At 39.8% G+C, this 13,430-nt stretch overlaps 1 protein-coding gene across 1 annotated transcript in view; it reads right to left on the bottom strand.

Moving 5' to 3' along the window:
• Positions 1 to 1,338: 1,338 nt before the first annotated feature.
• The window catches only part of LOC115478562 (charged multivesicular body protein 4c-like), a 78,443-nt gene continuing 66,351 nt past the window's right edge, over positions 1,339 to 13,430 (bottom strand). The window contains exons 3-5 of the mRNA XM_030216007.1: positions 6,552 to 6,666; positions 6,192 to 6,300; positions 1,339 to 3,173 (exon numbers count right to left, since the gene is read on the bottom strand). Coding sequence (XP_030071867.1) covers positions 3,109 to 3,173; positions 6,192 to 6,300; positions 6,552 to 6,666 — 289 coding nt within the window. The 3' untranslated portion in view covers positions 1,339 to 3,108. The remainder of the gene's footprint in view (positions 3,174 to 6,191; positions 6,301 to 6,551; positions 6,667 to 13,430) is intronic.

The following is a 13,430-nucleotide window of genomic DNA, read 5'->3' as shown; positions in this document are numbered from 1 at the left end:
TTTTCACCTGTTCAGTACCCATTTGTTTTAATCATTCACATAACAACTCTCTAATCCCTTATTTGTTGTATTTGTCTGTCTGGAACAGATTGAAAGCCCTGTTGAGCAAGGACCGTCTCCTACATGTTTGGTGTACAGTGCTGCATAGGTCTAGTAGCACTATAGAGATAATGATGATTGATAGGCATTTCTGTAACTCTGTGTCATCTGTTCATTACAGAAAACCAACCCTTCTGATAGCCACTGTATATTTTGTTTATGACACATACAAATTACTTTTTATTTTTCAATAGATGCTTAGCTGTCATATTGGCATGTGATGCTGTCACCTACTGTGTATGCAAGTGACTGATACCAGTGATATCAGATTAAACAGAGTTGTTCTGTTTCATCATTCCATAGCAGCTACCTGGAAGTTTAACCACATCTGAAATGAAAATTTCTTTGTTCAGGGAATGAACAGGGCAGGACTTGTGGTTGTAAAAATGAGAAGCTGATATGCGCAGACAAGGAGAAGGATCTGGGGAGGGGGGACAGTGAGTACATACGTATTGCCATACTGGGACAGACCGAAAGTCCATCAAGCCCAGAATCCTGTTTCCAACAGTGGCCAATCCAGGTCACAAGTACCTGGCAAGATCCCACAACAGTACAATACATTTTATGCTGCTTATCCTAGAAATAAGCAGCTAGGCTACATAGAGAGGCATAACCAGCAGAAGAAAGGAGGTGTTCATGCCACTATACAAGTCACTGGTGAGGCCCCACTTGGAGTATTGTGTTCAGTTTTGGAGACTAAGGACATAAAAAGACTTGAAGTGGTTCAGAGCAAGGTGATGAAAATGGTATGAGGTTTACACCAAAAGACATATGAGAAGAGACTAGAAGAACTGAATATGTATATCCTAGATGAATAGGGGAGATATAATACAGATGTTTAAATACTTGAAAGGTATTAATACAAACAGATCTTTTCCAGATATGAGAAAGGGTAAAACTAAAGGACATGAATTGAGGTTGGGGGTGGTAGACTTAGGAATAATGTCAGGAAATACTTTTTAATGGACAGGTTGGTGGATGCCTGGAATGCCCTCCCAAGAGAGGTGGTACAGACAAGAACGGTGACAGAATTCAAAAGGCGTGGGATAAACACAGAAGATCCCTAATTAGAAAGAGGATAGTATAAAAATAAAATTATATGACTGCATGCATGTTGATGTGTTGAGTAGTGCTTAGCCGGTGACGGCTGTGAGGAACAAAGGACAGTGCTGGGCAGACTTCTACAGTCTGTATCCCATGTATGGCAAGACAGATTAGGATGTGCTGGAAAGGGCTTCAATGGCATCTCCAGTAGTTGGAATGCAAGGACAATGCCAAGTGGACTTCTACAGTCTATGTCCCAAAAATGGCAAAAAGATCAGGATGAAGTATTTTATACTGCATTCACTGCTTGCTTGATCATGAATTGATATAATGAGAATGACTGTTAGGCAAACTGGATGGACCATTCAAGTCTTTTATCTGCCGTCACCTACTATGTGTGTGACTGCAGTATTTAACAACGATGACCACACAACCTGAAGTGCTACTGTATGGGTACAGACACATAGTCTTAAACACTGTTTCAATTTATAAACCATTCTTGGTAATCTACAAAAGGAGATTGAGAATTAAATGTAAAAATTAATCTCTAGCGACAGGTGAAGATACTGTATATTCACTAAGTTTAAAAAAAAAGTACAATCAAGTTTTAAACCTCTGATCTGTGCCACAAAAAAACAACAAACAGTTCCCATTACAGGGGATAAGAGGCTATAATTCTGCAGACTGAAAGGCACAATTTCTGATCACACTACTACTACTTTCTAAAGTGCTACCAGACGTATGCAGCATTGTACAGACACAGAGAGAGCCAACACAGCATACAGCTTGCAGGCTAGTCTAGACCAACATACATGGCCAACAAGACCATCTAAGAGAATGCATTAAAAAGTGACAATTTCTCCGAGATCACTTATAGCTTTCCAGATACCATTAATCTGTGAAATCTCAGGAACTATCTAGTGTAAACACACACACACCAGAAAGTGCTCAGAATCCCTAAAAATGTTAAAATGCTAACGGAATAAAATATATCAAAGATAAAAATGACAAACTACATAAATCTCTTGGATGTTTGGATGGACAGTGGCTTTGACTTGGATATTTTAAACATTTTTTCTAGTGAAATTTATGCTTGCAAACCCTGCTCAGTTGATACCTAATAAAAAACAAATTCTCCCCTCATTCATAGCTGCACCATCATATTTTCAACCCTTTACTGGAGGGCAACACCTCTAGGATCAAGGTAATTCACTCTCCTTACCTGTGCAGACTTCAGCCTCTCCGCAAAGGCTGACAAGAAGTGGGACATTTTTTTAGTCATGCATCCACTGGGAACTACACCATGACCACCAAATTATTTTGTGTAGCCCATGGAAAGTCTTTCAGATGCTAATGACTCATCACTACCAACCTGAAGCAGCAACCTAGAGAAAACCAATTCTGTGATGTTATGTCAATCCAGTGAGCCAATCTACCCTTATAAACACCGAGGGTGATGAGTTGAAACTAGATGCTCGACATTTCTTCTGACACATTGCCATGTACGGTTGCTATTAAAATAGGGTAGCATTTGAGTAGCTATATCGGTTCAAGAAAACACTGGAGCATTTGTAGATTGAGATACTTTTAAAAGGACTAACAAAATAATGATGTATTATATGAGTTTTTCCAGATCTCAAAAGACCTCTTCTTCAAGATTCCAATTTTTTGCTGGGCACTTAACAAAACAGTGTCACAGCATTCAATGGCTCCTAAAAACTGAAGTGTTACAGTGCAAACCCATGGTGATAAAGTCTTTAGTATTCATTGAGACCAGCACAATTTTAAACCTAATTTTTCTGCTTTCCATGATTTAAACATGAAGATAGCCATGGATTAGCAAAGTAGGCACTGCTCCCCAGAAACTTCAAAAATAAATCCCATGAACTGTATGAAACCCATCTATGAAAAAGACTTTTGTACAAATATTTAAGTGTAAGGTGCTGCAAAGACCCTTGTGTCTTTTTAGGTTGCCCAGGCAGCCAGCTGCTTCATTTCATCTTCATCTTCCACTCTCTTCCTAGATGTTGCTGTAACAAAACAAAAAATAGAAGTAGAAATAATCTGAAGTGGAACACTGTCAACAACAATAATGAGAAACTTAAGGCACAAGTGCCCAACAAATATAATTCTATTAGAAATCAAGTTGGCACAACTTCCTGCTGAAACAGAATGAAATACCACTGATGTCAACGCTCATTTACAGTACCTGGGAATAGAAGATTTTTGATATGTTATAGAATCTGCGATCCAAAAAAATAGCTTCCCCTCCCACAGAGCCACTAAAGACTATGGACTCTTTTTGAAATGAGTTATTCCACTCTGTACCCAGACTTGAAAAAAATGCTGCTGCAATCTGACTATATAATAATTATTATTATTATTTATTGCATTTGTATCCCACATTTTCCCACCTATTTGCAGGCTCAATGTGGCTTACATAGTTTTGTTATGACATTGACATTCCAGGTTATCAGATACAATTAGTAATGTGCAAAGATTAAGGGAAGAAAGCAGGAAAGTGTTAGGTGGACTTTCATAACTGGGTGGGTTGGTGAGGTGGATTAGTAAGGCTATGGGTTCTCTTTGTAGGCCTTGTTGAAGAAATATGTCTTCAGAGATTTGCGAAAGTTGGTTATTTCGTCAATTGTTTTCAGGTCTGTAAGTAATGCATTCCATAGCTGCGTGCTCATGTAGGAGAAGGTAGTGGCGTGCATCAGCTTGTATTTTAGACCTTTACAGCTGGGGAAGTGTAGATTGAGAAATTTGTGGGATGATCTTGTGGCATTTCTGGGAGGTAGGTCCACGAGGTTTAACATGTAGATTGGGGCGTCTGCGTGAATGATTTTGTGTACAATCGTGCAGATCTTGAACACAATGTGTTCCTTAAGTGGGAGCCAGTGAAGTTTCTCTCTTAGGGGTTTTGCACTTTCATATTTAGTTTTTCCAAATACGAGTCTGACGGCAGTATTCTGGGCTGTTTGGAGTTTTTTGATAGTCTGTTCTTTGCAGCCAGCGTACAGTGCGTTGCAGTAGTCCAGATGATTTATTACCATTGACTGTACCAGGGTACGGAAGATGTATCTCGGGAAGAAAGGTTTTACTCTTTTGAGTTTCCACATGGAGTGGAACATCTTTTTCGTCGTATTCTTCACGTGGGCATCGAGAGTGAGGTTTCGATCAATGGTAACTCCAAGAATTTTCAAGTTTTGAGAGACCGGAAGAGAACAGTATGGTGTGATTATGGTGGAGAAGTTTTTTGTGCAAGTAAATATCCATTGTCATATTCTGTCTTCATAAAACTTCTTAAAATACTAAGAACATAAGCGTAGCCATACTGGGTCAGATCAATGGTCCATCTAGCCCAGTATCCTGTTTTCCAAACAGTGGCCAAGCCAGGTCACAAGTACCTGGCAGAAACCCAAATCATGGCAACACTCCATACTACAAATCCCAGGGCAAGCAGCTGATTCCCATGTTTGTCTCAATAGCAGACTATGGACTTTTCCTCCAGGAATCTGTCCAAACCTTTTTTAAACCCAGATACACTAACCGCTGTTACCACATGGGGTTGACGCCACAGTAGGCTTGTATACAGTATCAGCACCTAACTACATTAACATGATTGAGACCTAAGTCTGGTAAGTTGGTATTTCTCCCACTGATTGCACCCAGTGGTCATCCAAACAGAAAACAAAAACACTGTTTTATAAAAATTCAAACACACTAATTTTTCAAATGGTTTCATGTCAACAGGGTGAAATTCTAACAGTCCAGGTTTTTGTGGTCCTGATTTTTAAACAGAAATAAGAAATACAGGCCCTTATGTACACTGGGACAAATTCAGGACTGGATCAGCTCACTGCTTAGCAGCTGGAGCTATCTGGTATACCTCATGAACTAGTTATTCAGCACAATGCTATTTATTCTCTCTGCCTGCACATGAGTGTGCTGAAAAAGCAGATCTTGTGATAGACAAGATCAATGTTCTCAGTCTCCACCCGCTGGAAGGCATGCACAACCCATCAGTTCTGTTGGGCAGTCCGGAGGGATTAAAGGAAAGCAAATTAACAGGTAGGATGTAATTTCTCCTTGGATGCCCAGTCTCCCAGTCTCATAATGTCCTCTTGTAATTTTTCACAATCCTCTTGTGATTTAACAACTTTGAATAATGTGTTGAAAATGGCAGAAACAAATCAAGATCAGGTATACAAATAAAGTAGCACATGAATTTATCTTGTTGGGCAGACTGGATGGACCGTGCAAGTCTTTTTCTGCCGTCGTCTACTATGTTACTATATTACAATCCTACGTTCTTGGCGGATTACAAGAATCAGTTGCCTACTGGATTAGTTAACATCTTTTCCCACCCTGGTGTTCTAAATTTTGGACAGTCTAATAGTTAGTGCAGTGGTTTGGGAACTGGGTTCAATTCCCAATACAGTTCCTTGAGACTCTGGGCAAGTTACTTAATCCTCCATTGCCCCAGGTACAAATTGCATATAATATGTAAACCACTTGGATTGTAACCACAGAAAGGCAGTATATCAAATCCCATCCCCTTTCATAAGAACATAAGTGTTGCCAAACTGGGACAAATCAAAGGTCCATCAAGCCCAGTATCCCGTTTCCAACAGTGGGCAATCCAGCAAATGCTTTTTACATGACAGAAGTGGGCGGAAGCAGCGCAAACTATGCTTTTCTTTTGTTTCCTTGAGGAAACAGCAGCGTTACATGAATAAAATGCTGTAAGAGCCGCAATTCCTTAAGACTAACTCTCAGATTCACTTCTTCATCTCCTATGGACCCTGAACATCAGTATGGATAGAGATATATAGATATATGGTCCATGGCTGAATTTGCAGGCCACTTCATTCTTTTATCAAACACTACAGAACACTTGTTAGTGGTATCAAAGAAACCATGTAGCCATTAACACTGATGTCTAACTAAATTCAGTTTTGCCTCGTTTCCCTTCGCAATATTCTGAATCTGAAGGTAGGCTGTATGGCCAGCCCCAAACATATATGAGCAAAGATGATTTTTACCAGGTCTGGAGGGCAACGATGTGGAAGGTACACTTGGAAGTCGCACATTTGCCATATGCTTATTCAATTCTTCCTGCTCTAATTCTTCTAACTCTGCCATAAGGTCGTCCTAAATGAATAAAAAGATAAGAACAGTAGTTCAATAATTGGAACAAACACCATTTAGACTATGCCTAAGTGTGCAATTTCAGTAAACAAATGTCACAAGAATATTTCAAGATACACAACTTGGGGGGTGGACCTAAAATGAACACTTCAGAAAAAAAGCGTACTCTTACCGCTGATAATGCACAGTACTGTAACTGAAATGTCGTATATAGTGTGTGATCTCTACTACAACATTAACACCTTATTACTGACCTCATCAAACTCTTCACCAAATCCAGCCGGTCGAGAAATGGCATCTGAAATTTCTTGGGCAATATCTTGCTGCTCATGGATATCCTGCATCAAGGAGTCAATTTTGTCTAGATCCCTAGAAAAGAAACAAGGCAAACTGGTAGAAAAGAAGGAAATACTGCTGTGTAACCAAAGGAAATTCAACCTTGGCCCGTTCCAGACTATTGCTTTCAAAGTTTTACCCAAAGGTGAACATAAGTAGCTAGCACAGATTATTGCTGGTACAAAAAAGAGATTGCTAGTAATGTATTTTGAAGCAATTACAATGGCTTTCTTTGAGCCTTCAAATCCCACGTTTTGTTTTTAAATCCAAACAAGAAGTAGGAACAAGGTGTCTTAAGAAACATCATTTGCATTTATGACAAGGTGGTTTAACCACACCTACTCTAAGAGAGGTATGTTTGAAATCTACTTGTCAAAGCATTTTCTGCTCTATATGATCTCAGTAAAGGAATATTTTGCCATAAGATATCATGAAACATCCAATCATCTTGCCTTCTGAAAGCAAATGAAGATGTTTCTGTTCAATCAAGCCTATAACAACAGGATATGATTACTGTGATTAACACGCTACAGAATAGCTGATGATTATTTATTCTACCTTTGTGTTTAATGATTTGATTTTGTATTTTTAGATTAGGTCATATTTCAATTTGTTTTAATTTAACTCGTGTTTGTTGTCCCTTGCCTAGAATGTTATTTTGTATGGAGGAGAGTTATAAAATTGAATAAATACAAATGAATGTAGATATAACATTAAATGGATCCTTAACTTCATTGCAGACATATGTATTTCCAAATGAAAAGTCACTTCTTCAATGACCTTGTGCTATTCTACAGCTATACAATTATTCCTTATGTGAGCTATATGCTAGAAGAAACCTAGAAATAAAATTATTATTGTGCATCTTTGCCAATGTTCCAGGTGAAGTAGTTTTTTTTTTTTTTTGTTACATTTGTACCCCGCGCTTTCCCACTCATGGCAGGCTCAATGCGGCTTACATGGGGCAATGGAGGGTTAAGTGACTTGCCCAGAGTCACAAGGAGCTGCCTGTGCCTGAAGTGGGAATTGAACTCAGTTCCTCAGTTCCCCAGGACCAAAGTCCACCACCCCTAACCACTAGGCCACTCCTCCACTCTAGCCACTAGGCCACTCCTCCACTCTAAAAACACTGACTACTGTATGCCTAACTATTGTTTAATAGCTATTTCCAGATGCTAAACCTGATCTTTACATGGAGAACAGAGAAACGTAATTTGCAAGGTACATGCAGGATTCTTACTAAACCTGTCTGTCTACTTCTGGGCTGGAATGAACACACCAGGCCTATAAAATATTATAAGGGTGGTAAGATTAACCCAAGCTACGAAAGAGCATTCCCAACTACATCATAAATAGCACAATACAGAGTAAATTAAAGAAAGAGGTGGGGGCAGAAGGCAATCAGAATTGGACTAGTAGTTACAGCAATGGGCTGAGAGTTGGGGAAGCTGGGGCTCAATTCCTACTTTATGCCACAGACACTGTGAGACCTTGAGCAAATCACTACCTCCCAGTATCTCAGATACCCACAGTGTAAGTGTTCTGGAGCATAAGACATACTGTACTTCAATACTTGTTGCCATTGTAGAGTGTTGCATATGTCCAGCAGTGCTATAAAAATGATTAGTACTATTATTGGATATGGCAGAATAGCCTGACTCGGGCTCATATTATTTTTAGGAACATCAGGGATATACTGAGGAACAGCACCTAACAAAAGGAGTAGAAAAATCTGCACAAAGATGGCACACAAGTACTACTTGTCTGTCCTGTTAGCTTTTTGGAGAAGCCATTAGCAAGCCATACTTAAACTCAGCCCTTATTCATGTGCTAAGGTACCAAACATTCTTCTACTTAATGAAACAGAAGAATTCATCAACAGGAAGACGAGTTGCTCAGTCACATTGTACCCCAGCACATAAAATACAATGGCCACCTCCGTCAGAGGAATCAGGTAGTCAGCTCACATCTCTTAACCTTCAGAGCTCGAAAGCTCTGACCCATTGGTGCTTTCAGGCCTTTCAAAGAGGCCGCTGTCTTGCACATGCTCTTGCAACGATGCCCTTGTGGACACATTACATATACAGGAATGTCATGCTTCAACTCAGGGATAATGCAAAAGTATTAGATGCACTAGGCCAGGGGTTCTCAACCCAGTCCTTGGGACACACCTAGGCAGTTAGGTTTTCAGGATACCCAGAGTGAATATGCATGAAATAGATTTACATACAGGGGAAGCAGTGCATGCAAATTTAACTCAGGCATACTCACTGCAGATATCTGAAAATCTGACTGGCTAGGTGTGTCCCGAGGACAGGGTCAAGAACCCCTGCTCTAGGCGAACCTCCTGTTTTATGCATATTTCAGTTAACTCTCAGACCTCTTAACCCCCACCTGAAATTTAGAGAAGCTCAACCATATATACCCCTACCACTCCCTCACCCAGAAAAATTCTATAAAAATGCCTTTTTTGTACATGACACTTCTAAACATTACCTTTTTCAACACACAAACACACATTATATAGTTGGGTGGTCATTTTATAACAGCTGAAAACTACTATAAATATGGTAACAGATCTACAAGGAAACCAAACAAGAGAAACAGGAAGCCTATATGGTTCTCCAAACAAGTGGCTGAAAAAATAAAGAGCAAAGGGGGCTGCGTTCAAGAATTACAGAAGAATGCAACAAGAGGTTCATGGAAAAGATTGCCGGAATAAAGTCAAAGAAGTAAAGAGGGAAATACAGCTATCAAAAGTGCAGGTGGAAAAAATAATTGCTAAAGATGTAAAACGAGAAGTGGCAAGACCTCTTCTCAGATATATTGGGGAAAGGAGAAAAAATAGGAATGAAATTGGAAGACTGAAAGAGGCTGAGAATAGCTATGTGGAGAGTGATGAGGATAAAGCGAACATGCTAAACAAATACTTCTCTTTGGTGTTCATGGAAGAAAGTCCTGGAGAAGGACCGTGGTCAGCTGCCGAGTGAATATCTGGGAATGGACTGGATATTGCACTGTTTACAGAAGAACGTGTTTATAAGCTTAAAAATTTGAAAGTGGACAAAGCTATGGGGCCGGATGGGATACATCCCAAGATACTGAGGGAGCTCAGAGAAATCCTGGTACCTCTTAAGAATTTATTTAAGAGATCTTTAGAGATGGTGCATATGTATGTATGTTTCAACCCTCCTCAAGTCTATGCTTTTTCACAGAAGACGATAGTGAAAGAAAACTCACACTAAAATAATTAAGAGCTTTATTCAGGTACCAAATTAAAAGAATCACAATGCAAAATTAATAGTACAGAAACTGGATTTGACAGAAAGAAAGAAAACATTCCTGAGCAGCAAAATACATGGTTTACTTCATAGCTACTGAGAGAAAGAGAAAAGTTGCCCAGCTTTATCTGCTTTGTTAGTTGAAATGTCAACAGTAAATCTTGCCAAAGGTCTTTTCTCTCTGATAAGGCACTGCTGCAGCTTCAAATTAATTAATTTATTTTTTTAGATTTTGCTCACACCTTTTCCAGCAGTAGCAGCTCAAGGTGAGTTACATTCAGGTACACTGGGTATTTCTCTGTCCCTGGAAGGCTCACAATCTAATTTTGTACCTGAAGCAATGGAGGGTTTGGTGACTCGCCCAAGCTCACAAGGAGCAGTAGTGGGATTTGAACCAGCCACCTGTGCATGTCAAAAATTGTGAACAGGCCTCATTCTGCTATCCTGAATACAGAGGTCTTTCAAAATGACTGCTCCTAAGTTGCTTGTCATTGCTTCAGGTTCAAGTTTTTTATAACAAATTCACATAATGGACCCCTAGGGCCTTGCTGATCATGTGGCAGGGGAGTGGGCTTTACTCAGACACCTTTGTATTTTCACCACTGGTGTTTTACAAGTGAGCTATTTGTCCAGCTCATCACAACTCATTAGCTTCTCAGGGTCACATTAAGCTGTGTATCCAGAGGTACTTTCCCAAAGTACTTTCATGAGATACTTTGTCAAACGCCTTTTGTCAGCTTGCCCCAATACTTTCTTCCATGTGTAAACAGGCCCTAGTTGTTCTTGAACATGTGAGCTTATTTAGGGTCCAACTTAAAAGCTTGAAAAATAGCAAGCAAAGGTGAATTACACAGAATCAGCTCAGGCTTGCATCATTTTGAGTCCTCACTATAAGCCATTTTGGAGAGAAAAATTATTCTCTGTCTTACATTTTAAATCCTATTTTACCTAAGGTTTTCCCTGTTATCCCAATGAAGTTCCTATGAAACCTCTTTCCTAACAATGGGAGAGGTTCCGTGGGATTGGAGGCGAGCTGATGTGGTCCCTCTTCACAAAAGCAGGGATGGTGAAGAGGTGGGGAAACTACAGGCCAGTAAGCCTCATGTCGGTGGTACTGGTAGGAAAAATAATGAAGCCGTTGCTGAAGGAAAAGATAGTTAACTTTCTAGCATCCAACATTGCTTTACAAAAGGAAAATCCTTCCAAACCAATCTGATTGATTTCTTTGAATGGGTGACCAAAGAATTGGATGAAGGACATGTGCTAGATATAATCTATTTGGATTTCAGCAAAGCCTTTAATATGGTTCCTCACAGAATACTTGTGAATAAGCTGCGAGGGCTGGACTTAGGACCTAAAGCAGTGAACTGAATTGGAAACTGGTTGACTGACAAGTGGCAGAGGTTGGTGGTAAACAAAATTCGTTTGGAGGAAAGTAGTGGAGTACCTCAAGGGTCAATACTGGGGCTGATTCTATTTAATATATTTGTGAGAGACATTGCTGAAAGGTTATAAGGAAAAGTTTGCCTTTTTGCAGATAACAAGAAGATAGCTGATAGAGTGGATACCCCAGAGGGAGTAGAAACCATGAAAAGAGATCTCCAAAAATTAGAATGGTCAAAGGTATGGCAGTTAAAATTTAATTGATGAACCCTGGGGACCTATTGCTATGTCCGGTTTCCCTCTTAATGTGCTTACAGACTATATAGAAACCTAATAGTTTTTAAAACCTTAATTCTATTGGTCAATAGAATTAAGATTTTATAAACTATTAGGTTTCTATATAGTCTGTAAAAAAAAAAAAGTTAAAATTTAATGTCAAGAAGTACAGAATAATGCCCTTGTGGTGCAGAAATCCAAAGGAGATGTACCAGATAGGAGAAGAGAGATTGATTGATAAATACAGCTCAGGACAAGAACCTTAGGGTGATGGTGTCTGAGAATCTCAAGAAGATGAAACAATGGAACAAGGCAGTGGCTATGGTAAGAATAATGCTAGGCTGCACAGAGAGGGGTATAACCAGCAGAAGAAAGGAGATCTTGATGCCCCTGTACAAGTCTTTGGCGAGGTCACATGAAGTATTGTGTTCAGTTTTGGAGGCCATATCTTGCTAAGTATATAGAAAGACTTGAAGTGGTTCAGAGAAAAGCGACAAAAATGGTATTGGGTTTGCATCACAAGACATATGAGGAAAGACTTGAGGATCTGAACATGTACATCCTAGAGGAAAGGAGAAACAGGGATGATATGATACAGACATTCTAATATTTGGAAGGTATTAATATACAAACAAACTTTTTCCAGAGATGGGAAGGTGGTAGAACTAGAGGCCATGAATTGAGGCTGCAGGGAGGCTGACTCAGAAATAATTTCAGAAAGTACTTTTTCACGGAGAAGGTGGTATTTACCTGGAATGCCCTCCTACTGGAGGTGGTAGAGATGAAAATGTAAATGCGTGGGATAAAGACAAAGGATCCTGTATAGAAGGTGTGATAGAACAATGGGGGTTTTAAGCCTGTAAAATTGCCTTATTTTCTGAAGTGTAATTTCTCTAGTTGGCCAGCAGGTGATGCATGTTTATGTTTTAAAGCTGCTGCAGAACCAAGGCTGTTTTCTTTCTTTAAGCCTTTTGGAAGGGCAGTCTGCAGTATACTTTCAAAGATTGTTGTTCTGGGCTCTGATTGGTCCAGGAGCTCATTTTCATTTGGAGTTTACTGGCTTTTTCCCCCGTCTTAGCCCAGGAGAAGAGAGAGAGACAGATCTCTTTGCTGAGGCCCTGTGATCAGTTATATTTGATAATCTGTGAGCAGAATATTTCCTGATTTTCCCAGGTACTTTTTAGAAAGTAAACAAATGTTTAGTTAGTGTTATAATTGATCCATATTTCAGTTACCTGTTATTGTTTGATGACTGCACTTTTTCTGTTTCACTGTTCAAGTTCTGACAATAAACATTTTCAGTTGTTGACTCTGCTTGTCTGAACTGAATCCTGGTGGTTTGCGTGGGTCTGCGAGTGCTTTCCAGGAACTGTGGGACCACTGAGAGTGTGGCCTCCGGTAACACAGAAATCACTGGGGATAATTTAAGAGCAAGAGACTTGCCCAGAGGAGGTTGTGACCCAGTCGGTGGGTGCTAGTGTACAGCACAAGTGGCAGGTGCAGGCGGACCTGAGCAGTGCTGGGGATAGTAAGCGGCAGGTGCAGGCAGACCTGAGCAGTGCTGGGGACAGACCCTCTAAGTGGCCATGGGCAGCCCCAGGCGGGTGGCTAGGCGTTTCATGACAGAAGGCATGGAACCAAACAAGCTTAGAGTAATTAGATGGAAACACCAGTAATTGGGAAGCAAAGCCAGTGATGGGCAGACTTCTTTTTTTTTTTTGTAACCATTTAAATTTTTACAAGCGATAAAAAATACTGGAAATACAGAGAAAGTAATATGTAGGAATTATTTCAGTCAGGTAATTCTATTCTCTTCCTTAGACCACTAAATAGGGAGAGTGAAACAAGATAAGGAGA

This window comes from Microcaecilia unicolor, chromosome 1 (genome assembly GCF_901765095.1).
Source record: "Microcaecilia unicolor chromosome 1, aMicUni1.1, whole genome shotgun sequence".
Lineage (NCBI taxonomy): Eukaryota > Metazoa > Chordata > Amphibia > Gymnophiona > Siphonopidae > Microcaecilia > Microcaecilia unicolor.
This window is presented reverse-complemented; position numbering and strand designations above follow the sequence as displayed.